The sequence below is a fragment of the Bos grunniens genome, chromosome 16 (genome assembly GCF_055505025.1).
Source record: "Bos grunniens cultivar Pamir isolate PY7600 chromosome 16, Bosgru_T2T1.0, whole genome shotgun sequence".
NCBI lineage: Eukaryota > Metazoa > Chordata > Mammalia > Artiodactyla > Bovidae > Bos > Bos grunniens.
The window spans coordinates 17,407,308-17,434,377 of record NC_141180.1 but is presented as its reverse complement, the minus strand read 5'-3'; the positions used below and the strand labels follow the sequence as shown (position 1 = coordinate 17,434,377).

At 45.6% G+C, this 27,070-nt stretch overlaps 1 protein-coding gene across 1 annotated transcript in view; it reads left to right on the top strand.

Annotated features, from left to right (window-relative positions):
- The window catches only part of RGSL1 (regulator of G protein signaling like 1), a gene marked incomplete at its 5' end in the record, with an annotated part of 124,677 nt that extends 106,535 nt beyond the window's left edge, over window positions 1–18,142 (top strand). The window contains 8 exons of the mRNA XM_086342920.1: window positions 1,347–1,473; window positions 3,038–3,209; window positions 6,169–6,307; window positions 6,549–6,673; window positions 9,619–9,728; window positions 15,102–15,194; window positions 16,223–16,289; window positions 17,409–18,142. Of these exons, the coding sequence (XP_086199046.1) occupies window positions 1,347–1,473; window positions 3,038–3,209; window positions 6,169–6,307; window positions 6,549–6,673; window positions 9,619–9,728; window positions 15,102–15,194; window positions 16,223–16,289; window positions 17,409–17,445 (870 nt within the window). The remainder of the gene's footprint in view (window positions 1–1,346; window positions 1,474–3,037; window positions 3,210–6,168; window positions 6,308–6,548; window positions 6,674–9,618; window positions 9,729–15,101; window positions 15,195–16,222; window positions 16,290–17,408) is intronic.
- Window positions 18,143–27,070: the final 8,928 nt, after the last annotated feature.

Sequence of the window (27,070 nt, the reverse complement as noted above, 5' to 3'; positions counted from 1 at the left end):
TCAATCATTTGGGAGAGTGAAAAGAATACTGCATCCAACACCAGGATGCTGAGTTTTAATTCAAGTCTTTCAGTTCCTGTTAGTTAAGAAGGTGTAAAAAGGACTCAGCATGTACTTGTTCCTGCTTTGTGCTGAGCACTGCACACAGTGATATACATATATTATGACTAACCTTCACCATAACCCTAAAGGCTATTGTTTCTATCTTTCACATGGAGACATTGAGACATACATTAAGGAAGTTGACCCAAATTACCCAATTAAGGTGAAGATAGGCTCCAGACTCAAAACTTCTGACACTAAATCCAGTAGTTTATATGCTTTGCCACTGACTCGCTATGGGCTTCCCAGGTGGCTCAGCATTAAAGAATCCACCTGCAGAAGACTGAGGGTTTGATCCCTGGAGGGATCTCCAGGAGGGTACCCTGGAGAAGGAAATGAACCCACTCCAGTATTCTTGCCTGGGAAATCCTATGGACAGAGGAGCCTGGTGGGCTACAGTCCATGGGGTCATAAAAGAGTCGGACACAAATTAGCAACTAAAATTCATTCATTCACTAGCTCTCCAAAGCCAAGCTTACACTGAGGTTTCCTCTCTATGAAATGAGACAACTGAACTAGTTAATCAAGATTCTTTCTGGCTCTGAATATCAGCTTGCTGCTGCTGCTGCTAAGTCACTTCAGTCGTGTCTGACTCTGTGTGACCCCATAGACAGCAGCCCGCCAGGCTCCCCAGTCCCTGGGATTCTCCAGGCAAGAACACTGGAGTGGGTTGCCATTTCAAGGGGTAAATAAACTAGAGAATTGTCACTGGTAATCTATTAAGAAATAGGTGAGGAAATGTAACATGTATTTTTAATGTGTCCCTGTGTTTTGGGGGGGGGGTAGTGTATGAGTGTGTGCATGTGTAGTTATATTTTCCTTTTATAATGCTTAGAAATGATTTACTCATTTCCTTATTTCTTCAACATTTCAAAATCTGCTTGAGCTATTATTCCCCTTCCTGTGAGTCATGCTTATCTCTGTCCTCTGTCTCTTTCTGTTTTTAGCTCTCACATGCCCTCTCCCATTCATGGCATCTCAAATCTTCACTGTAGGAAGACTATGGTAGAAAGAACACTGTCAGTGGCCTCAACCATGCCTGGGTGATTCTGGCTTATTCTGGGGAAGGTTATATAAGTTCTTTGACCTGAGTTTCCTTACTTTTAAATTGAGGCTAAAACTTACTCTTTTTAAAGGAGATGTGAGGATTCGATGTGATGAATGTCAAGTTTCTGGCACATAGTATACTCAGTGAACAGCAGGCTATGCTAATGAATATGTGACTCTCCTTTCTCTTTCCCCAGAAGAGAGGTTGGCTGAAGATGATCAGCTTTATTAGGAGCTTTTGTAATTACCGCAGATTTATGTCTCATCCCCATAAGCGCCAGGAACTTGAAGACTATCTTCACCTGGAAGTACACAACAAGGAAAGTAAGTCACTTCTCTATTTATTCCTCTTCCCTGTTGATATTTTAGCTATAAGGGTTAACCCAGGTAAGAAGCTACAGAGCTTACTGCTTTATGTCATGCTACTGCAGAACCACACCTGGGTTCACTCACTTACCTGCAGCACAGCCAGTCTTCTAACACTGAGTTGTGGTGAAGAAAGGTATAGCATTTTTTGCGAGGCATCCAACACAGAGCCAAGCAAGGAGCATGGGCAGCTCATGCTCAAAAGACCCGAACTCCTGTTGCCTTTTAGGGAAGGATTTTTAAAGGCAAGATGAGGGAGAGGGTTGCAGGGTACCTGATCAGCTCATTGATATTCTTCTGATTGGTTGGTAGTGAGGTAATTGCGGGTCAACCTCATCAACCTTCTGGTTCATATTGGTCTGGGATCTACATGCTGGTGGTCAGCATGCAATTAACTTCTTTCACCTGATTGGGGTTTTAGTGTCCAAAAAACAACTCAAGGATATGGCTCATATAGATTATTATCTATAGCCTTTGAAGAGGAACCAAACGTCCTTGGTTGGATAAACTACAGATAACTACTATTATTTTGTCTTGCTTGACTCTTTTCCTTAGTTGCTGCTGCATTTTCTCACTTCTCTGATTCAATTTGTTCTTTGGAACTCAGAGAAGGCCCAGGAGGCTAAAGCTTTTCTATAAACAAGAGGCAGGGCACGTGGGGAGTGGAGGTGGAGGTGTCTGTCCCTGGGAAGGCCCTGCAGGGTCCTGTTTGCTTTCAATGCTTGGGTTAGCCTGGGGTCTAGCAAGAACTCCAGGTCCTGGGTATGAAAGCAAGCCTAGTTCCACATAGTGAGGATGTGAGCCCAGTGCATTCTATTTCAGAAGCCAGAAAAGACAGGTAATGATCAGTCTCAAGAACTTTGAATTCTCACATGTTACAAAACTACTTCCTCATGTTGTTTGTATGGATTTATTCAACTACCTCATTCATTAGTTCATTTGTTCATTCAGTGCACTTTTTGAGAATCCACAGTGTGGCCAGCACTTTTCCAGGTGCTGGAGATACAGTAGTGAATTTGCAGCATATGATCTGCCCTTATGGCATCCCATTTTTAGGGCAAGACATAAAATGAGAGTCACAGATATTGGAGCCAGATTGCCTAGATTTGAATCTGCCACTTTCTAACTGGAGGATCCTGCATAAGTGACTTTGTGCCTCATCTGTATAATGGAAATAATAATTGTGTTGTTGTGAGAATTAAGTGAGTAAATACATGTAAAGCCTCTTAGAACTATTCTTCGCAATAGTAAGTGCTATAAAAGGGTAGGGGCTTCCCAGGTGGCATTAGTGGTAAAGAACCCCCCATGCCATTGCAGGAGATGTAAGAGACATGGGTTTGATCCTTGGATGGGGAAGATTCGCCTGGAGGAGGGCCTGGCAACCCACTCCAAACACACAGCATGTACATGTAAAAGGTTTAGTCAGTATTCTTGCTATTTTTATAGAATTGTGACCAATGATCCCATTGATAAATGTTGATTCCTCTGTCTCTCTCTCTTCCTCCCTCTCCCCCTCTCTCAGATTTCTCCACAGCCCCAAACATATCAGGACGCCCAATGCCAAATCCCAGTGTCCGGAGCACAGATCATGAAAATGGAGACATAGTCCTTATGAAGCGCCGGGTATTTGGTCACAGGATTATCATCATCAACTATGCCGTCAATGATTTCTATTTCTTTTCTGAAATGGAAAAGTAAGTTTCCTATTTCTCCTTCCCCTCATGGCTTTCCACACTTAGTTCCTCCCAGCAAAGACTGCAGTGGCCTGGAAGAGACACAAGGACTTCAGCTCTGCCAGGCAGCAGTCCCCACCTGAAAACCTCACTGTGTAAGGTCCCTGAATCCATGCCCACCATTCTTTCCTCTCGATCTTAAAAGCTCCTCCATATTCTGCAGTTCCCGCTGTTGAAATGCACTTATTTATACCCAGAAAGTGGAGCACTTTTTCCCTATTATTTGTTAATATGATAGATGTCCACTATGTTGCATAACTGGACCAATAGTTCTTTCATTAAAGCAAGGAAGTATAACAATAAAATGTGTGTGTATGAATGTATGACATTAAGCAGATAAATTTTAAGTTAAAACATATTCATGTAAATTTACCTGTAAAACTTGAAGTAAAGCCAAAACCATTCCACTAATTGGAGGTCTACATATTTTTCTTGTGTAAACCATACCCAAAATGTGATCTACTATTTCTAACTTTTCTCTTCTGTAGTGGAGGGAGAAACTATAGTTACTGCAAAGCAATTTAATCCTTCTGGATTTTTATACTTATTTTTTCAACATTTAAAATTGCCTTCCACACCTATCTAACTCAGTAGTAATTTTTAATTTTTTAATTTTTAAAAATTGGAGTCTAGCTGATCTCATTAGCCATTTTTTAATACAGTTTTTAAAATTTATGTTATCATGTGGGATCTTAGTTCCCCCACCAGGGGTTGAACCCTCATGCACTGCGTTGAAAGTGGGTAGTCTTAGTCATTGGGCCTCAGGGAAGTCCCAAGAGCAATTTTTTATATAGAAACTTGCCTTTATTGAAACATCCCAAAGCATTCAAATTTGTTTTCACAAAAACAACAAATTCCTTTTCTTTTCATGTTCATAGTTTGTCAATTTTCATAAATTACAAATTAAAGTACCAACAGGCAAAAATATTTGGGAAGAGATATGAACAGCTCTCTGTAACTATTTGCCTCAGTTAGTTACAGAAAAGTGAGCGAGTTCATGAAAAGGTCCCAGCAGTGCGTATGGTGGTGTGCCATCAGGATCAGGCAATGTGTTCTTTAGACGTGCAGGGCACCTACCTGGTAACTCAGCACACCAGTTAGGGGTGTTTGGTTAAGAGATCTCCCACTGGTACCCCAAGGAAGGGTTTGGCTCAGTTCCACATATATTTATTGATTGTTTATTATTTCTTAGGTACTGAATTTAGCATTGCAGATATAAAAAAAAAAAAAAAAAACCTGCTAAGGCATGTTCTCTGTTCTCCAAGACCCCACCGACTAATGGGATGGCAGAGGAAAGACACAAATGGAGGTTAAGAAGTGGGATGATAGCTGTCAAGTCAAGCCCAGGAAGTACATGTAGACAACTGAGTGCTTAGGAGCGGTTTCTTGGGAGACAGGTCACCTAAGCTGAACTTTGAAGGATGAGTAGCGGTTAGTGAGGGTTTTGGGGTTTTTTTTTTAAGTGTTCAAGGGGGAGGCGAGTGAGGGGCAGAAAAATAATACCAGCGTGAACAGCCCTCCCTGGTGCTCCAAGTCCTGCCACCATCATCTCTGCTTTCTCACTTGCCCTCTACAAACTTGTCCACACAGCCACCAGAGCAGCCTTTTCTCAGCGCAGACTGATTATATCACTCTCCTGTTTAAAGCGTGCCAGCAGCTTCCCATTCCCGCTGGCAGGAAGTCCAGACATCCTCTCACTGCCTAAAGAGCCTTGATGAACAGAGCCTGTCTGTATCTTGGAGCTTACCTCATGCTACCTGCCACTCACCCCACGCTCTAGCAAGGAGGGTCTCTGCTCTGTCTTACCAGTGCCCTCCCAAGATGGTGCCTGCCTCAGAGCCTTTGCACCCCTGCCCTCTTGGCGGGAAGAAGCCCCTGCCCTCGGATCTTCAGATGACTATCTTTTTCTTTTTCGTTGTACAAGTCTCAGTGCCTGCCCCCTTTCCTGTCACTCATCCCCTTTTGTTGTCTCCTTAGCATTCTACTGCATATTGAATTATTCATCTGTTTACTTAAATGTGTCTTCTTCCTCTCACTGATTATGAGTTCCTGGAAAGCAGGATATTGTTTACTGTGTTCACTGCTGAACCCCTGCTCCTGGAACTGCACCAGCACAGAGTAAAACCTTAATAACTACCCGCTGATCAAGTATATGAATGGACATGCAGAATAGGCTGATAATGGGAGGCCCATGGTACTCTACTCTTAAGAAGATTTTAAACGGTTAAGATTTAAAATGGCCTGAGAGAAGTATGCTGTGTACTCAAGGTATAACTGACAGATATTTTGGTTAGTAAAAGAATATACTGCTAGAAGACAAAAAGTAGTTGCTGCCAGGGGCTGGAGGAAAGGCGAAATGGGAGTTAGTGTTTGTTGTGTATGGAGTTTTAGTTTGGGAAAATGAAAACAGTTCTGGAGTCAGTTGATGGTGATGATTTCACAGTTTATATGGATGTACTTAATGTCACTGACCTCTACACTTAAAAATGATTAAACTGGAAATCTTATGTCCTGCATATTTTACTATAATAAAAAAAAATTAAGGAAAGGAATATGTTGCTTCAGAGAGTGGTGGTAATTGTGAGAGGGTCAGCACAGGAGGGGAAAAAATAGCAAGATTACACTTAGCTCTTGAAATAGTTGCAGGCAAAACCGATGAAAGCTCCAGGATGGGTAAAGAAGGGAGGATGGGATAAATAAAGGAGCTTGCAGTGAAGAAATATACTTGAAGAAGCACTTGGCATAACCTGTGACATGTGGTAGGTGCTCAACATTTGCCAGTGGATGAATTATGATTGAATGAATGACCTGGCTCAGGACTAGCTCTTATGTTTTTAGGACAGAAATAGATCTGGGCCAGAAACACTGTTTAATTTTGCTTTTTCTCCTTGCTGATTTCCTCTTTACTACTTCTTTTTAGATTTAATGATTTGGTGAGTTCAGCTCGTGTGCTACAAGTCAATCGGGCATACAACGAAAATGATGTGATCCTAATGAAGTCCAAAATTAGTATCATCCTAAAGCTGTACCTGCATGCAGATGTCCCTCCAAGGCTGAGAGTAAGGAGGACCCCCACTCCTCTCTGGCCTTTTGCCAAGAAGCATTGGCCCCTACAAGAATCCTGAAAGCTTTCATAAGGCACCTCCTAAGTCTGGGTCAACCCGATGACCTTTACCTAGCAGTCCCATTAAAAACTTCTGCCTTTGGGGAGGGGATGGTCTTAAAAGTCCTGAGGTCCAAAAGAGGTTTCCTGCCTTCCCTGGAACCTCTGCCAGTGACAGGCTCCCACTCTGCGGGTAGGTGAACATCTCTGATGCCCAGAAGGACGCGATCCTTACTGCCATTTCAGACGGCCGCCTGGATCGGAGCATCTTCCATGGGGCTATTATGTCTGTCTTCCCCATCATTATGTACTTCTGGAAAAGGTAATTTCTCCCTTCATCTGAGGACCATGAGGTCAGAAAAACACATTTGACTTTTGAGAGACCTTTCTGTCTTCCTCTAGCCCTCTGTTTCAGTTTCTACTTTCGTGGAAACTACAGTGGTATATCCTTCTCCTGCTCACCCACTCTATCCATCACACTGAACACTGAGTCAGAGGGTGGAAGGCCATGCAAGGGGTGGGTAACTGGCCCCCGCTCTCTTCTGGGCTTGCTTGGAAGAGGTGTTACGTTTCTTAGGTTTCGGTTCCTCACCTAAAGATGAGGGTACGTGTGTGCTCAGTTGCTTCAGTCGTATCTGACTCTTTGCCACCCCATGGACTGCAGCCCATCAGGCTCCTCTGTCCATGGGAATTCTCAAGGCAAGAATACTGGAGTAGATTGCCATTTCCTCCTCCAGGGGATCTGCCCGACCCAGGTGTCGAACTTGCGTCTCTTACATCTCCTGCATTGGCAAGCAGGTTCTTTACCATTATCCCCACCTGGGAAAGCCCCAAGGATGAGAGTGGACTGCAAGTACTTGGGGGGTAAATTCTGTCAAGACTAACACAATTGTATTTGTGCTTAAGGAGTCTCATGGAGGCAGTAACCAGAAAACCTTTGCTCTGTTAGGCTGAAATCCCATAATTATCACTAGGGGTACGACTGTTAGATATTTCCATTTTCAAAGGAGATGAACAATCAGATTTGCATGCCATATCTCTCAAGATTAAAGTAGCAAATGTGGCCATTAACTCAAAGTGAAAACATGGTGAGGAATCTGTGAAGGTCAAAATACAAACATTAAACTAACCAAACGGCTGCGTGACAGATACAACTTGAGGCCCACTGCTTTCAGAACCTACTTGTCACAGCTTGGGCTGAGAGACTAGCCCAGGTCCTCACAGTCTTCCCAGCCAGTTATTAACTCCTGTGATCTACTCCAGCTCCAGCTCATGCCATCAACATAGTGACAGGCAGTACCCTAGGGGATAGTGACCAGAGGACAGCTGGCTGAAATGTTCCCAGACCAGGCTGATTTGGACATTTAGACTATTTTGTGATTCTGACTCCTAAGGGTTCCCCTCTCCTACAAAAAAAAATTTTTTTTGTTTATTAAAATAGAAGTAAAGGTTGTTTACACTTCCCTTGTAGCTCAGTCAGTAAAGAATCTGCCTGCAATGCAGGAGGCCTGGATTCAGTCACTGAGTCAGGAAGATCCCCTGGAGAAGGGAATGGCTCCACTTCAATATTCTTGCCTGGAGAATCCCATGGACAGAGGAGCCTGGCAGGCTATAGTACATGAGGTCATAATAGTTGGACATGACTCAGCGACTAAACCACAGGTTGTTTACCCATCATTAGCCTTTACTTTAAAATCACCAAGATAATAAATTATTTAATGTAGAATTAAAAAAATACAAAAATCTAAGATCAAGATAATCAGTTTAGCCTTTTGTTTTATTTTTTATTATTATTATTTGTGTGTGTCCACACCACGTGGCATGCAGAACTTAGTTCCTCGACCAGGGATTGAATCTGTACCCCTTGCAGTGAAAGCACAGAGTCTTAACCATTAGACCAACAGGGAAGCTCCCAGGTTAGCCTTTTGAACACCAATTTTTATCTAGCACTTAAATCTAAACTTGATTCTAGTTCTCCAAACCAGGACTCAATGGAAACTCATCCTGAAACTTTCCAGACATTTAGAAGCCCCTGAGAAATACATGCTGTTCCTGGTTGGAGTCCGTGCTCAGCTCTTCCTCAGACCTATTGAGGAAGTACAGAGGCGCTTCAGGCAGGCTTCGAATCCCTAATCCTCGTGGAGCCGGTTCTTTACTTCCTTTCCTGTGCACTTACAAAGAGTTTCATGTTGTGCAAACTGTGTTCATGCACTTTACCCCAGACAGCCTCTCATCAACACTGTGAGGTGGGTGGGGCAAAGTCTTACTGTCACTATTTTATAGATGAGGAAACTGAGGTTCAGAGTGATTAAGGGACTCGCCCAGGATCACTTGGTAAGTAAAACCAGGACTAGAAGCCAGGTCTCTTGGTCTCTTAAGCACCATAAAGAACGCATTTGTGGCGTAGTGAGTGGTTCATGATGAAAGGGACACCCAGTTCAGTAAGCGGAATGGGAAAAACCAACTGTGAATGAATACAGTACCATTCAGGGAGGAGGAGGAAGGGTGGAGGTCAAGACACCAAGACCGACCTCCAAGAGGTCACCATCCAAGAGCAGGCTGACAGACAGCAAAGGGTTAGAGACCATGGAGGAAGGGTGGGGAATGTTCCAGGGTTTCTAGGGACCGAGAGTTCCCCAGTTACAGTGAGTCTACATGAGGAACCAGGGTCTACTCCAGGGAAAGGACTCTGGGGAATGAGCTGAGGGGATCACAGCCCCCAGTTAAGGGACAGATTGGAAACTAAGAATCAGGCCCCTGGAGGAGGCCAGTCAGACATTCTGACTGTTCCAGGTAGGGTTATAGATAGTGATTTCACCCCGCCCCCACCCGCATCCACCCCCGCCCCCGCCGCCTCCCACCCCCCCACCCCCCCACCCCCGCGCCCCCCCACCCCCCCACCCCCCCACCCCCCCACCCCCCCACCCCCCCGCCCCAGTCTAAGGCTGAAGTCAGCATCCCAGCAGTTAGCCCCACCCAGGCCTCAGTGCTGCACATTCTTTACAGACTCCATTCACTGGTGACTCCAGAAGGAAGTCCTAACATCCCACCCAGGCCAGGCATTCCCTGGAGCCGGGCCTGGACAAAGAGGCGGCCTCAGAGGGCCTCTGGCAGGCAGCACTCTGAGGCCCAGGGCTCTCCTCCTCTCCGTAGGACACGACCCCCTCTCTGTGAGGACTGGTCCCCACCCACTTCCTCTGTGCTCAGTGGTCCAGCCCCTTCAGTGGGTAGTTTTCTCTCTGTGACCCGAAGCCATTTTTCTCACAGGTTTTGTGCCTGGAAGGCAATCCAGTCTTACTTCCAGTACATGGGAAAGAAGTTTAAGGACATAATAATTTCTCCCAAACCTGTGTACAAGTACCCTCCTTGGAGTGGAGGTAAGCTTCACTGTGACCCGCAGCCCCATTCTCTAGCAGACGAGACTCACGGAGGGAGAGCAAAGCCCAGAAGGACCAGCTCTAAGACTTCACAAAGGGCATTTGTTGGGGGGCAGCCATCTTATCAACTTGGCCCTCAGAGAAACATTAACACCTTATTTTATCTGTGGCTCTCAGTGCTAGCAAAAGGGTACCCCACCCACACACTGCTCCCCAGCAGTATCTCCCGGGGTGCCTCTGGGGACATAGGTCTCAGACTCTGGTCAGTAACAGAGGTGGCAAGCTACTTCACTACCACGGATGAAGGTTCCTGCTCCAACTGTCTCCATCCAGCCCTACCATTTGAAAGAGCAAAAGTCTTAGTCACTCAGTTGTGTCCAATGCTTTGTGACCCCATGGACTGTAGCCCACCTGGATCCTCTGTCCATGGGATGCTCTAGGCAAGAATACTTCAGTGGACTGCCATGCCCTCCTAGGGGATCTTCCTGACCCAAGGATCAAACCTGGGTCTCCCACATTGCTGGCAGATCTTTTACTGTCTGAGCCACCAGGGAAGCAAATCTATTTTATAGTGCTCAGTCAGTTCAGCCGCTCAGTCGTGTCCAACTCTTTGCGACCCCATGAATCACAGCACGGCAGGCCTCCCTATCCATCACCATCTCCCAGAGTTCACTCAAACTCACGTTCATTGAGTCGGTGATGCCATCCAGCCATCTCATCCTCTGTCGTCCCCTTTTCCTCCTGCCCCCAGTCCTTCCCAGCATCAGAGTCTTTTCCAATGAATCAACTCCTCATGAGGTGGCCAAAGTACTGGAGTTTCAGCTTTAGCATCATTCCTTCCAAAGAACACCAGGGCTGATCTCCTTTAGAATGGACTGGTTGGATCTCCTTGCAGTCCAAGGAACTCTCAAGAGTCTTCTCCAACACCACAGTTCAAAAGCATCAATTCTTCGGCGCTCAGCTTTCTTCACAGTCCAACTCTCACATCCATATATGACCACTGGAAAAACCATAGCCTTGACTAGATGGACCTTTGTTTGCAAAGTAATGTCTCTGCTTTTGAATATGCTATCTAGGTTAGTCGTAACTTTTCTCCCAAGGAGTAAGCGTCTTTTAATTTCATGGCTGCAATCACCATCTGCAGTGATTTTGGAGCCCAGAAAAATAAAGTCTGACACTGTTTCCACTGTTTCCCCATCTATTTCCCATGAAGTGATGGGACTGGATGCCATGATGTTCGTTTTCTGAATGTTGAGCTTTAAGCCAACTTTTTCACTCTCCTCTTTCACCTTCATCAAGAGGCTTTTTAGTTCCTCTTCACTTTCTGCCATAAGGGTGGTGTCATCTGCATATCTGAGGTTACTGATATTTCTCCCGGCAGTCTTGATTCCAGCTTGTGCTTCTTTCAGCCCAGCGTTTCTCATGATGTACTCTGCACAGAAGTTAAATAAGCAGGGGGACAGTATACAGCCTTGACGTACTCCTTTTCCTATTTGGAACCAGTCTGTTGTTCCATGTCCAGTTCTAACTGTTGCTTCCTGACCTGCATACAGGTTTCTCAAGAGGCAGGTCAAGGTGGTCTGGTATTCCCATCTCTTTAGAATTTTCCACAGTTCAATGTGATCCACACAGGCAAAGGCTTTGGCATAGTCAATAAAGCAGAAATAGATGTTTTTTTGGAACTCTCTTGCTTTTTTGATGATCCAGTGGATGTTGGCAATTTGATCTCTGGTTCCTCTGCCTTTTCTAAAACCAGCTTGAACATCTGGAAGTTCATGGTTCACGTATTGTTTAAGCCTGGCTTGGAGAATTTTGAGCATTACTTTACTAGCCTGTGAGATGAGTACAATTGTGTGGTAGTTTGAGCATTCTTTGCCTTTCTTTGGGATTGGAATGAAAACTGACCTTTTCCAGTCCTGTGGCCACTGCTGAGTTTTCCAAATTTGCTGACATATTGAGTGCAGCACTTTCACATCATCTTTCAGAATTTGAAAGAGCTCAACTGGAATTCCATCACCTCCACTAGCTTTGTTCGTAGTGATGACTTCTAAGGCCCACTTGACTTCACATTCCAAGATGTCTGGCTCTAGGTCAGTGATTACACCATTGTGATTATCTTGGTTGTGAAGATCTTTTTTGTACAGTTCTTCTGTGTATTCTTGCCACCTCTTCTAAATATCTTCTGCTTCTGTTAGGTCCATACCATTTCTGTCCTTTATCAAGCCCATCTTTGCATGAAATGTTCCCTTGGTATCTCTAATTTTCTTGAAGATATCTCTAATCTTTCCCATTCTGTTGTTTTCCTCTATTTCTTTGCACTGATCGCTGAGAAAGGCTTTCTTATCTCTTCTTGCTATTCTTTGGAACTCTGCATTCAGATGCTTATATCTTTCCTTTTCTCCTTTGCTTTTCACTTCTCGTCTTTTCACAGCTATTTGTAAGGCCTCCCCAGACAGCCATTTTGCTTTTTTGCATTACTTTTCAATGGGGATGGTCTTGATCCCTGTCTCTTGTACAATGTCATGAACCTCATTCCATAGTTCATCAGGCACTCTATCTATCAGATCTAATCTCTTAAATCTATTTCTTACTTCCAGTGTATAATCATAAGGAATTTGATTTAGGTCATTCCTGAATGGTCTAGTGGTTTTCCCTACTTTCTTCAATTTAAGTCTGAATTTGGCAATAAGGAGCTCATGATCTGAGCCACAGTCAGCTCCTGGTCTATTTTTGGTGACTGTATAGAGCTTCTCCATCTTTGGCTGCAAAGAATATAATCAGTCTGATTTCGGTGTTGACCATCTGGTGATGTCCATGTGTAGAGTCTTCTCTTGTGTTGTTGGAAGAAGGTGTTTGCTATGACCAATGCGTTCTCTTGGCAAAACTCTATTAGCCTTTGCCCTGCTTCATTCCATATTCCAAGGCCAAATTTGCCTGTTACTCTAGGTGTGTCTTGACTTCCTACTTTTGCATTCTGGTCCTCTATAATGAAAAGGACATCTTTTTTGGGTGTTAGTTCTAAAAGGTCTTGTAGGTCTTCATAGAACCGTTCAACTTCAGCTTCTTCAGCGTTACTGGTTGGGCATAGACTTGGATTACTGTGATATTGAATGATTTGCCTTGGAAACGGACAGAGATCATGCTGTCGTTTTTGAGATTGCATCCAAGTACTGCATTTCAGACTCTTTTGTTGACCATGATGGCTACTCCATTTCTTCTAAGGGATTCCTGCCCACAGTAGTAGATATAATGGTCATCTGAGTTAAATTCACCCATTCCAGTCCATTTTAGTTCGCTGATTCCTAGAATGTCGACGTTCACTCTTGCCATCTCTTGTTTGACCACTTCCAATTTGCCATGATTCATGGACCTGACATTCCAGGTTCCTATGCAATATTGCTCTTTACAGCATTGGACCTTGCTTCTATCACCGGTCACATCCACAGATGGGTATTGTTTTTGCTTTAGCTCCATCCCTTCATTCTTTCTAGAGTTATTTCTCCACTGATCTCCAGTAGCATATTGGGCACCTACCGACCTGGGGAGTTCCTCTTCCAGTATCCTATCATTTTGCCTTTTTCATTCTGTTCATGGGGTTCTCAAAGCAAGAATACTAAAGTGGTATTCCCTTCTCCAGTGGACCACATTCTGTCAGACCTCTCCACCATGACCTGCATATCTTGGGTGGCCCCACACGGTATGGCTTAGTTTCATTGAGTTAGACAAGGCTGTGGTCCTAGTGTGATTAGATTGACTAGTTTTCTGTGAGTATGGTTTCAGTGTGTCTGCCCTCTGATGCCCTCTTGCAACACCTACCATCTTACTTGGGTTTCTCTTACCTTGGACGTGGGGTATCTCTTCATGGCTGCTCCAGCAAAGCACAGCCACTGCTCCTTACCTTGGATGAGGGGTATCTCCTCACCACCGCCCCTCCTGACCTTGAATGTGGAGTAGCTCCTCTCAGCCCTCCTGCACCTGTGCAGCCACCGCTCCTTGGACGTGGGGTTGTTCCACTCGGCTGCCACCCCTGACCTCGGGCATGGGGCATAGTGTTAAGTAAGAAAATTAGGAAGTGGAGGCAGAGTATGATTTTAGCATGGTAAATATATATAAATATGTATTTATATAATTTTTATGAAACACAGGAAAGAATTTAGAAATACAGTATCAATAGAATTATCTCTGGGTAGTGTGATTATGAGAGGCTTATACAGTTATTATTAACATATATTAATCAATAAATATATACATATGTATGTTTTCTTAATGCAGAGCAGTTAAACTCAGCCCCTTCCCAGATACCTACTGTGAGATCAGTACTTGAGCCAAAAAGGGAATTTTAAAGAGAGGGAGGAGGGTTCACAGGGAAGTGCCTGGCAAAGGGTAAGACTGGATGTCTCTGCAGTAGAAATTTTGGGAAACAAAGATAACAGATCTGAGAACTGTACCAGCATCAGGACAAAACACAGAGACAGGACAAGAAACTTAAAAACGGCTGCTAACCATCCTGAGACAGCAGGAGCTGAGTGTCCTGTCGTTTCAGCTCAAAGCCGCCCCATTCTCACGTCCACTTCCCCAGATACCCACCCCTGCCCCATCCCATCCCCCACAAACAAGCACCCCACCTGCTTCCTGGAGTGCAAACAAGGGTCCTTGAGACCTCAGTCCATCTCTGGCTGACCCCCCAAATGGTAAGGGAAGCAAGGCTGGCTGGTGTGGAGTGTCCTACCCCTCTGAGAGTGTCCTCACCTTAGTCCGAAACACACCATCTACCTCTCCCGCTGCAGTCACCCCAAGGGTCAATGAATATTGCTCATCATCCTTGTCTTAGCAGACGGAAGTGTCACATCAGCAGACGGAAATCAGCAATCTATTTAGGATGTGGGGCAAAATGTCCCTGGGGGTGCAAGGGCTTATTGGGGATGCCAGTGGGGGTAGCGGAGGAGAGGAGCAGTGACAGAAAAAGGAGAGGGAAGGGGGCAGGCAGGAAGGGCAAATGCTGCTCACTCGGAAGAGCCAGAAAGTGTCCCTTAGGAGTGGCCCCAGAGCGTCCAGCCTTTGGCTCCCTTCCTCCTGCTGAGTTCCCAGGAAGCAAATGCCCAAATCTTTTCAGAAGTCTGAAGAGGGCAGCAGGGCACCTTGAGCTAAGGGTCAGGCCCCCTGGGTTCTCAGCCTGGAGAGTCCTGGGCCATCTTGCTTCCCTGTCTCAGCCTCACGCCCCCGATCTCCGTTGCAGAGGTGGTGGAGGTGGAGGTAGTGTTCTATGACTCACATCCTGTAATCTGAAGAATGGTACACAGGGCCTCTCTTGCTGACGTATGCAGACTTACTCTGTTGGGCACCACTGTGCTGTGTGCCCCTTCTTCCTTCCAGGAGACCAAGCCATCCTCAGATTCACCTTGTGCAGAGGCATTGAGTGGTTGCGGCCTCAACCCCGGGATGCGGCAGGAAGTTCAGTCCAAAACTGTGAGTTGGAGGTGGAAGTCCACTGCTCATTTAGAGGGTGACGGGAAGGCCAAGTCTCCTTACTGACCAGGAAGAGACCAAGACCCCCAAAATGGGAAGTGACTGCCAGTCACAAGGGATGGGGGTGAGAACCAGGTCTCCTGACCACCCTTCCAGGGCTCCATGCACAGCTCTCATTTGAATAATTATATCTTCCTGATGATGGCTCCTGGTATAGGCCCTTGAAGGGGAATGCCTTAAGCTTCTCTGTCTCTCTCCTGGCTGTCGACCATTTCTGGGCATGGTGTGTGATCTTTATTAAGAGACAATAGTAACATCCCAATGGGAACATTTTCGTCCCACTGAGAGTACCTGCTGACTGAAACAGGACCTCCACCCCACACCATCTACTTTCCAGAGGCTCCTGCTACTGATCTTCTTATCCCTGTAATAAACTCTCTGGCTTTAGCTTCACATTTTGGGGTCCTTGTTATATCCTTTTTTCTTCCCCATCTTCAGCCTCGAGCCAATTCCACCCCCAAGCACTAAACCTGCCTCTGTGGTCTACATGGTCTCTCCCAACCAGCCTTTCCTTTCTATCCCAGTTGTCAGCATTTGTTTCCAGGTTGGGAGATACTGCTTCTCTGCTTCCCAAAGGCATGAGGTGCCAGCTTCCCCTACCTGCTTGTCCGTTTATGTCCCCTTGTTGCTTAATGAGGGAGGCAGCTACAGAACATTCCCATGATCTGTAAAATCCAAACAGCCCTAAAGTCTTGTGATTCTAGTGCTCCTCTGGCAGATTAATCTCCTTATTTTACTTCCTTGGATCTATGAGGTTGGCATCATGACCTCTGCATCCAAATGAAATGTCTCCTAAGACAAAAAATATATATATCGTAGCCCAGAAATGAGGCTCCTAAATGTCCCTGGAGCACCACTGCTTCCCCCTCCCTTTCCCGACTCCTTCCCTGGAGGCTGTCCTGGAATGACCTTCCGATGAGTGCCTGTGCCATTAGTGCTGATGTGTTTTTCTCTGTATTTGTCTTTAGCTTCATCTAGCATCTTTACTCAGTCAAGACATGCGATCTCTGCCATGCAGCTGTGTCCTGTCCCAGGGTAGGCATGAACTGGAAGTCCTCTTCTTTGGTTCAGAAGAAGTTGCTTTGTCCAAGTATACGATGGGAGAGGGGGGAGAAACCTAGCTCCACATCCCGACACCCCTTGGCATACAGAACCAAGAAGCTGAGCCTCTCAAGAGGCTTATAGTCAGGCTAGTGAGAGAAGGGTTTCTCTATGGGTTGTTGCCCACCTCCATCAAAACGGACACTTTTAAGAAAATGGAGCCCCTGACCCACCTCCCAGTAGAATGCTATTGTTGGGGGAAGTGTCGCACATGATCTTTTGTTGCTGGCTGCCCTAATACTCTGGGGGCTTCCCAGGTGGTACTAGTGGGTAAAGCACTCGCCTGCCTTGCAGGAGATGTAAGAGACATGAGTTTGATCCCTGGGTTGGGAAGATCCCATGGAGGAGGGCATGGTAACCTACTCCAGTATTCTTGCCTGAAGAAATCCCATGGACAGAGGAGCCTGGCAGGCTACAGTCCATAGGGTCGCAAAGAGTGGGACTTGACTGAAGCAACATAGCACACTAATACTCCAGTCCTCCAGAGTACAATGTATAAGACAGGAAAGAAGAGCTATTCTCCTGCATGGCCAGATATTGCAATAAGGATGGAAAGGATTTGAGACTGTCAAAATCTGATTTAGCTTAACTCACTTCTGTACAAGCATCAGAGCAGGACTGATGGTAAGTTAGGGCTATAGGAGAATCCCTAGGGGCATCATGGAAACAGTGCCAAAGAGCTACTGGAAGGTCAAGTTTATAGACAATAGGCTCTATGAATGGCAGGCCTGGCTTCTCACCAGCCATCCCACTTTCTCAGATCTGCTGCTAGTCCAACAGGGGCTTGGAGCTGCCCAAGTATCATTTGCTGGTGCTGGGGCCTGGAAGACAAGCCAGAAACTTGGGGGCTCTTTGCACAGAAAGGCAATGGGTTGCTTCAGAGTTACAAGTTCTTGAAGAGGAAGATGAGGATAAGAATGCTGGGGGTAAAAGGGTATCGGTTTTGGCCATCACCTCACTTAAAGGGGAGGACAGCAACCAACCAGCAGAGAGTACAGTGCTAGTTACCTCAATGCCACTGTGATAACTGGCCACTCTTCTCTCTTCCTTCAGACCAAAATTACCCAGCACCAAAAAGGAGAGGAAGTAATCAAGTCAGACCCCAACAGAGGCACATCATCTCTCAGAAGCCTCCTCCCACTGACAGAACCTTTTCTGGTCAGAAATGAAATGCCCTGACGCCATCTGCCCCCAGAAAGATCAGTGGGGGAGCGGCCTGGATATGGCGGGACCAGACTGCAGTGGCTAAGATGGGAGTGGAGAGAAGCACCTCTGCCCCCAATCCCATCCCGTCCTGGAGTCAGAGACAGTCTTTCCATGGTGGGTGTGCAACAGAACACCTACCCTCAGGGTCTGGACACCTGTTGCACTCTGCAGCCACATGGCCTTGAGCAAATCCTTGACACAAGGTGGTTGAAGAATCCCAGGAGACCTATGTGCAGATGGCATTAAACACTCTAGGAAGCAAGGTACTGTTTTATCAGATCAGATCTTTTGTTGCGAGGATCCTCCCATTCGGACAATGACTCACACCCCTGTTGTCTCAGCAGATCCTCACAACCCTGTGAGTGACCATGTCTGAGATCATTAATTTTTAAATAGATGAAGAACTGGCACACAGAGACGGTAAATGAATTCAGAGTCTGGACCAGAACACATCACTCCCGATTCGCTGGCCAGCTCTCATTGCATGGCGACCATCTGCACAGCTTTCTACACCGAAGGAAGAGCTCTTCCCTGGAGTTCTGTCCACTTGCCAAATTAATCAATAAAGAGACTCAGGAAGATGTCTAGCCTGTAAGCCGAATTACTGTCATCAGAGTGGCCAGGCCCATTTTCTGTCCTTTGGAGACAGTTGGGAGCAAAATGGGTCAGAATACCCTAAATAAGCCCTCCACGTGGCTCTTTGATTCCATGGGTTGCGGGACAAGGAAAAATTAGAAAGCTTATTGGAGAATCTGGTCTAATTTCCAAACAAAGTATCCTGCTACGCTGATGACCTTTATTCCCTAGACTTTTCTTAAGATGGTAAGTGTTGAGATGTGAGGACAGCAGGGCTCATGCCCACCCAGGACTGTAGAATCATCTGGGTGGGGCTGTGACTATGACGGGTCCAGGAATACTGTAGGCAAATATGCCTAGGGCGGGTCTGGATAGAGGCAAGGAGTGGGGAGCCTCTTGGGCGCTGGGACAAAGTCCAGCAGAGCAAGCATCCAACATAAGGGGATCCAGAGGAAGGGAGTAAGGCCTCCTCCTCCCCAAACAGAGCCAGGGCTCCAGAAAAGGACTTTAGTTAACAGAAGCAGCAGAGGGCATGAGACAGAATTTCAGTTCCCAAAACTCAGGCAAGAAACTAAGGCAAGATGCCAGGAAAAGGATGAAGAGCCCTGTTACTGAAACTGAGGTGCCAGGAATGAGCTTGGTCCAAAAGAACAGGAATCAGAACGTGGAACCAGAGAAGACGTCAGGTCAGCAGCAAGGTGACGGATGAGGGTCTAATAAAATACCAACTCAGGGCTGTTGCCTGCCTACCCTTGCAGTGGCCTGAGGCAAGGCTGGATCCACAGGCTGGCAGTAAGTGGGTCCCACTGAAGGAAAAGAAAGGTTGTTCAGTGGGTCATTCAAAACTGTGATCTTTGCTTGTTTTTCACTTCTCTTTCTCTCTCTGCATGCTCACTCATAGGTGTATTCATGCACAGGTGTGCAAGCATCTGCAAACATGTTATTTAAAAGGCCGCGTGGCACTTAGGAGGACCAGTCTGAGTAGGAAAAAACTGTACTCTTTCACTGAGTCTCACTGATTGCTTCTGATTGCTTCAGAGATCCCTGAAGTGAGAGAATAAGAAACTTCAGATCCTCAGAGATCTGCTGTTAGAGATAACACCAGAAGTAGGTAAATGTCCCAAAGTCAATCACCTGTAGAATTCAGGTGGGTCATGTAAGAGGGTAAAGTAACCCCCAAGGGATAACAAGGTGGTAGAGCCTGTGATGAGCTCAAAGGGGACATTGACAGTCAGCTCGAGCTGCCAACCCAGTGCTGTCAGAGTTCTTTACTTGGGAAAAAATGAAAGAAAGAAAAGGAAGGAGAAAGTGAAAGAGGGAGAGAAGGAAGAGGGGGAGAAAGGGGGAAGGAAGGAAAAAGAAAAATAAGAAAGAATGAGATGTCTAGAATTTTTATAACATGTGCAGGGTAAGCAAAACCTGGATGTGGGCAAGCTTGGTCCACAGCCCAGTGAGCTGCAGTTTTTGCTTTGAGCTATTGCTTTTTCTGTGAAATTATGTTTGGGTCCTGGGTCATCAGAATGGAGAAAGAGATGTCCCCACAATAGACCTACAGGGGCCATGGACCTCTAAGGAAAGGGCTGAGGCAGAAGAGACAGGTAAGGAAGCTGGCCTACTCTTGTCCCTTGTATTCTTTTTCTTTTTAATTAATTAATTTACTGTGCTGAATCTTAGTTGCCTCGGGCAGGATCTTTAGTTGCGGCATGCAGACTTTAGTTATTGCTTGTGAGGTCTAGTTCCCTGACCAGGCATCGAGCCTGGACCCCCTGCATTGGGAATGTGGAGTCTTAGCCACTGGACCATCAGGGAAATCCCTTGTATTTGTTTTCTGTTGCTACCATAATGAATGATTGGAAACTCAGTGGCTTAAAACAACATCAAATTATTACCTTACAGTTGTGAAGGTAACAAGTCTGACCTAGGACTCATGGGGCTAATATCAAGGTGTGCAGGACTGCATTCCTTTATAGAAGCTCTATGGATGGATCCATGTCCTTGCTAGTTCAGGTTGTTGGGAGAATCCAGTCCCTGTGATTGGAGACTAAGGTCTTGTTTCCTTGCTGACTGTCAGGTTTTCTTTGCCCAGTTGAAAAAGCCTCAGCTCCTTAGTGGCAGACACAAGACCGTTGACAACTCGACCACAGGCTAGGTTTCCACATTCATCTCTTGCCCCTCCTGCTCATGAACTCCAACCTCCAGCAACACGATTATCTAAAATGACCTTCCCTTTCTTCTCCACTGGGTGATAAGAGACATCACAGCGCTGACATCTTCTGATTATCTCCTTTCTCCTTTTACCCTTCTGTTTCTGCAACAGTTTCCCCCCACTTCTCAGAGATACCTGTTTGTGTATGGGCTTCCCAGGAGGCGCTAATGGTAAAGAATCCACCTGCAAATGCAGGAGACGTAAGAGACGTGGGTTCAACCCCTGGGCCAGGAAGATCTCCTGGAGGAGGAAATGATAACCCACTCCAGTATCCTTGCCTGGAGAATCCCATGGACAGAGGAGCCAAGCGGGCTACAGTCCATGGGGTCGCACAGAGTGAGACATGACTGAAGCGACTTAATATGCATGTCTGTGCCTCGCTTACTAGACTATATACTTTTATAGGGCAGATACCATGTCCTGTTGTTCTTCATACCTCCAACACCTAGCACAGTAATGCATGTAATAGCTGCGCCGTCAATACACATTGAAAGCATTTGTAAGCGAACTGTGCTGGGCACTGAGAATGGAGTGGAGAAAACAGAATATGCAGTTCATGGCTGCCCTGACCTTACAGCCAATTACGCTGACCTCACAGTCCATTAGAGTAGATGGTGCTGTTGACCAGAAAATCGAATTAGTAATCAATACAATTGTGACCAGCACAATAAAGAAGAAATATCCAAATTTCCTTATGAAACATTTTCATATTCCAGTAATGCTTGATGCTTTCAGAACTTTCTGTTTTTTAAAGGAAGCTCATATAACCCATTCAGACTAAAGGCTGACAGAAAGAAACAGAGCAAAAGAGCCCGAGAGAGATCTGTCTTCCACCTTCCGGAAGCTTTTCAGTTCTGTGGGCCTAGAAGTGATATAAATCGGCCCTCTTTCTGTAGCAGTAGTCCATCATCATGAGTGGCTCCAAATGACCCAGGTGTCACTGCAGAAGAGAGGCGCTCTCTTGTGCAGCACCGCGGGGGGCCGGTCCTCACCCCTGCTCCTCAACGAGCTCCGCATATCATTAACCAGAATAGAAAACAGCCATGTTTATAATCGTGGGCCTCCCATAGTCTCATTAAAGGGCACAGGGATGTTACTTCCCAGAAGACTCCTAAGGTCACTTCCAATTGAAGAGGTTAGTAGAAATACTACTCCCTATTCTGGATCAAAACCAGGCGCCAGCCATTGTCATCCAGAGTCTCTGGCACATGGGCGCTCCCCTGGCCAGCAGAGCCCAAGCAGGAGGCCCTGCTGCCCTCCCTTCAGAGTTCCAGTTTCCCCTGACGCAGGCTGGTTTTCTCTCCATTCCTTAGGAACTCTGTGATCACCAGCAAATTACTCAGCCTCCCTGAATTCCCCACACCCTTCTCTGTGAAATGGAGGTGACAGTGTCTACCCTCATAGAGCTGTGTGGAGAGTAACCTGAAGTCTTGCAGGCCAAGTGCACTCCACAGGGACCAGGCACCAAGTTGGGGGCGGGGACATTAGTTGCTGGTTCCCTCTTTCTATCTTTTCCCCTAACCTCTCAGAACATGAAGAAAGTGATTGACCAGGAGTGGTATAACCGAAGAGCTGAATCCTGAGAAAATTCTAAAAGGACTTCCTCCAATAAGATACATGGTCCATGGAGGTGTGAGCCTTTACCATCCCTTTAACAGCGGAGTCCCTCTGGAGTTTTCATCTCTCAGACTTGTCCACACTGAGCCTCCAGAAATTCATTAGTTACCCTGCCTATCTAACTTATATGCAGAGTACATCATGAGAAATGCTGGGCTGGATGGAGCACAAGCTAGAATCAAGATTGCCGGGAGAAATATCAATAACCTCAGATATGCAGATGACACCACCCTTATGGCAGAAAGTGAAGAAGAACTAAAGAGCCTCTGGATGAAAGTGAAAGAGGAGAGTGAAAAAGTTGGCTTAAAGCTTAACATTCAGAAAACTAAGATCATGGCATCCAGCCCCATCACTTCATGGCAAGTAGATGGGGAAACAGTGGAAACAGTGACAGACTTTATTTGGGGGGGCTCAGGCAACGGCAACCCACTCCAGTACTCTTGCCTGGAAAATCCAATGGATGGAGGAGCCTGGTAGGCTGCAGTCCGTGGGGTCGCTAAGAGTCGGACAGGACTGAGCGACTTCACTTTCACTTTTCACTTTCATGCATTGGAGAAGGAAATGGCAACCCACTCCAGTGTTCTTGCCTGGAGAATCCCAGGGATGGCAGAGCCTGGTGGGCTGCCGTCTGTGGGGTCGCACAGAGTCGGCCACGACTGAAGCGACTTAGCAGCAGCAGCAGCAAAATCACTGCAGATGGTGACTGTAGCCATAAAATTAAGACGCTTACTCCTTGGAAGGAAAGTTATGACCAACATAGACAGCATATTAAAAAGCAGAGACATTACTTTGCCAACAAAGGTCTGTCTAGTCAAACTATGGTTTTTCCAGTAGTCATGTATGGATGTGAGAGTTGGACTATAAAGAAAGCTGAGTGCTGAAGAATTGATGCTTTTGAACTGTGGTGTTGGAGAAGACTCTTGAAAGTCTCTTGGACTGCAAGGAGATCCAACCAGTCCATCCTAAAGGAGATCAGTCCTGAGTGTTCATTGGAAGGACTGATGTTGAAGCTGTAACTCCAATACTTTGGCCACCTGATGCGAAGGGCTGACTCATTTGAAAAGACCCTGATGCTGGGAAAGATTGAGGGCAGGAGGAGAAGGGGATGACAGAGGATGATGGTTGGATGGCATCACTGACTCAATGGACATGAGTTTGGGTAAACTCCAGGAGTTGGTGATGGACAGGGAGACCTGGCGTGTTGCGGTCCATGGGGTCACAAAGAGTCAGACACAACTGAGTGACTGAACTGAACTGACGTGACAACTTAAGTTTTACTATCCTGTTACTGGTTCTTGCCGAGGTGGGTTTCTGCTCTGGAAGTTAGGATTCTCTGTATTCATCTCTCTTGCTTGGGGAGTAGTCATTTGTCCTGTGACTTCATTTCTCTGACAGATAGAAGAGGAGTTGATTCTTCAGTTCAACTTTTTACTTACCGTGAGAACAGAGTGATGATTTCTAAGCTCCTTATGTGTTGGATCAGAAAGAAGCCTGAAGTTTCCAGATATCTTTTTTTTTTTTTTGAAAAGCTTAAGCCTGGGCCCCACCAAGGTTCTGACTTAATTAGTCTAGGACAGGCCCCAAATGATTCTAACAGAGCTAGTTTCAAGAACTAATGATACGTGCCATATATAGTTTATTGCTAGAGAAGAAAAGTGAGTGAGTGAAAGTCACTCAGTTGTGTCCAGCTCTTTGCAACCCCATGGACCATACAGTCCATGGAATTCCCCAGGCCAGAATACTGGAGTGGGTAGCCATTCCCTTCTCCAGGGGTTTTTCCCAACCCAGGAATCAAACCCAGGTCTCCCACATTGCAGGTGGGCTCTTTACCAGATGAACCACCAGGGAAGCCCAAGAATACTGTAGTGGGTAGCCTATCCGTCTCCAGCGGATCTTCCCAACCCAGGGATCGAACCGGGGTCTCCCACATTGCAGGCAGATACATCGCAGCTGAGCCACCAGGAAGCCCAAAGAAGAGAAGAAGATAATAATGAGAATGAGTACAGAGGGCTTTTTCTTCTGGTCACTCTATTTTAATTTCACTTTTTCTAATTTCCAACCTCTTAATCTACCACACTTTCATCCCTGGTCATTATCACCTTTTAGTGTGCCATATCATTTTTTGCATTTTATTGTTTTATTTATTTGACGGTACTGAATCTTAGTTGTAACATGCAAGATCTAGTTCCCTAACCAGGGATCAAACCCTGTATAGAGAGTTCAGAGTCTTAACCACTGGACCAGGGAAGTCCCTCTATGCCTATGCTGCTGCTGCTGCTGCTGCTGCTGCTGCTGCGTCGCTTCAGTCGTGTCTGACTCTGTGCGACCCCATGGACGGCAGCCCACTGGGGTTACCCCCGTTCCTGGGAGTCTCCAGGCAAGAACACTGGAGTGGGTTGCCATTTCCTTTTCCAATGGACGGAAGTGAAAAGTGAAAGTGAAGTTGCTCGGTCGTGTCCGACTCGTAGTGACCCCACACCTATATTAATGCTTAATTCCATCTTCCACCTCTCTAATTCTCTGTGAGGACAGAGGTCTTGGTTTGTTCACTGTAGTGTTTCTTGTTCGTTAATCACTGAAGATAGCAAAACACTGTTCTCGCCGTGACTCATGGGGCATAATCACCTCCTTCCTGGATTTCTGGCCACTGAGGCTTTATCATGAAAGAAATACCATACTTCAGTCACTTTCATTTGAGCTTTATTAAAAGAGCTACTAAGTAAAATCCTACTTGATTATCTCAATTTTACAAAATCACAAAAACAGAATCCTACCTAATACTCCAGAAGAGGAGAGAATTTTCAGGAGAGAAAGAGAATGAAAGTCTCTGCATTGATAGTTCTCCCTACTGGAGTTCATCCTTCCTGGAAACACGAAATCACTTTAGGATTCTTGTGTTAAGCTTTCATAGGCTTCTATTAGGGATAAACATAGTGATAGGCACATACTAATCTTTAAAAACAATAAGTATTATTAATGTCTAATCCTGTTAATGTTTCTCTAGAGCCTCTGAAAATCCAATCCCCCTGTTTTATTCCACTCACTTCTATTTGTTATCAGCCTTTCTTAAGCTAAGCAAACAGTCCATAAAGCAATTAAAGCATGACTCCGGTGAAAAACACTGTGGAAGAAATGAGACATTGTGACACTTTTCCCTCTTGATATTTCTATTTCCTGCAATAGGAGAAGAGAGAAGGAGCATAAAAGATTTGCTGCAAGCCTGTCATGAGCTAGGTGATTAACAATAGCAGCAACTGATACTAAGTGCCTCCTATATGTCAGGCACTGCACTGGCCATGTTGGCAACCCTGAGAGCCCAAAGGGAAAGTTGGGTTTCCCAACATTTCCTCTGGAGGAAGGTTCTGCTGCACTTTATCCAAAGCATCTTGAAACCCCACTGTCATAAAGTGGAGGCGAGTGGGCAATGAGAAGAAGCTGCCCTTGGAGTGAGCCCCATGACTTACCCGTTTCCCATGCTGCAGGAGGGACCCTTCAAAAATCAATTATAGTGAATTTAAGAAGCATCTCCTATGCACCTATAACATGTCAGACACTGTACCAGGCTCCAGGGAAATAGGCATAAACGCCACCTACTTCTGAATACAGCACATGGGGTAGAGTTGTTGCCTTAAGTGTGTGCAAGCTAATACCAAAGAAAGTTTCATCTGCAAACAAACTTCAGAGGAAGCTGGGCTGGTGGGAGGGACGACAGTCAGTCAAGTCCATGGGCCTGACTCTATCACCACTTCGTTATTCCACAGGCCAGGGGAAGTTAGGGACCTGACGTCTGCTTCTCTTACAGGCAAATGTCTTGAAATAATTTGAGAGACACCAGAAAGCGTCCTAATGTCCTTCGCTGCCTCCCACACGACACCTGCTGTCACACTTTTCAATTGTGTATTTTTCAGGCCCTCAGCATTCATTGAGAGACCCATATTAACATGACAGAGCCCCCGGGGGCGAAAGGATCAGCCAAACAATGAATTTTACCAAACCACCTATTCAGTGCCAAACACAATGAACAAGAAAAAAATCTCGCCCTTCTAGATGTTTATATATTAAAGAAAGGCTTATAATGAGATAATTCTAACTTAATGGTGACATATTACACTCATAGAAGCATTTACTTCTCCATTCAATAAAAATATATCAAAATTTGCTTTGTTCCAGGCACTGTACTAAGTGTCAGAGATGGAATATAATGGTGAATATGACAGCATTACTGCTATCACGGAGCTTATGTTCTCATCATCATGAAGAAGAAAGGTTTTTTTTTATGTGAAAAAAATTTTATAATCTCATATAAAATTCAGATAGTGCTATGGTGTCCTCAAAAATAATGACAGTTAGGAACAACTTTGGATAGGGGAAGGCCCATCAAAGTACAGACACTGTAGCTGAGAACTAAATGATGAAAAGGAACTAGATACAAATTCCAGGCAGAGGGGTGAACAAGAGCCACAACCTCCAGGAGGCAAAGGTCTCAGCATTCTCGAAGAACAGAGACAAGGCCAGTATGGGAGGAGTTGAGCCTGCCAGGTAAGACAGCAAAGCAATGGGCACAATAATACAGATGCCGTCTGCTCACATAAGGCCCTGCATATGGTGGCAACAGTTGGGTTTTATCCTAATTGCCATGGAAAGTCACTGAAGGATTTTCCTCAGGGAAGTGACCTGATGTGACCCATGTTTTTTCAAGATCACTTTGTGGATAAAAGATTATTGGAGGATGAGCACGAAAGCACAGTAGCCAATTTCAAGGCTCATGTTTCAGTCCAACAAGAAATGATGATGGTCAGAGCACAGCAGACACAAATGGCTGTGAACAGATTTAGAATTTATTTTGGTGCGAGAATCTACTGGATTTGTTAATAGACTGGATGTGGGGGCACGGGGAAAAAAGAAGCAAAAGACGGATAATTTGTAGGCAACTAGGTACATAAATTTCAGAACATGGATATCATCTGCCTGTTTATGATGATACGAGTCACGGCTCTTGAAAAGAACACTACGGGGAAAGAGAAAAGAGTGACTTGCTTGAGGATTAATTTGGGGGATACTCAGTGTTTAGCGTTTGAGCAGAGGAGGAGCTAGCTGGCAAAGGACAGTG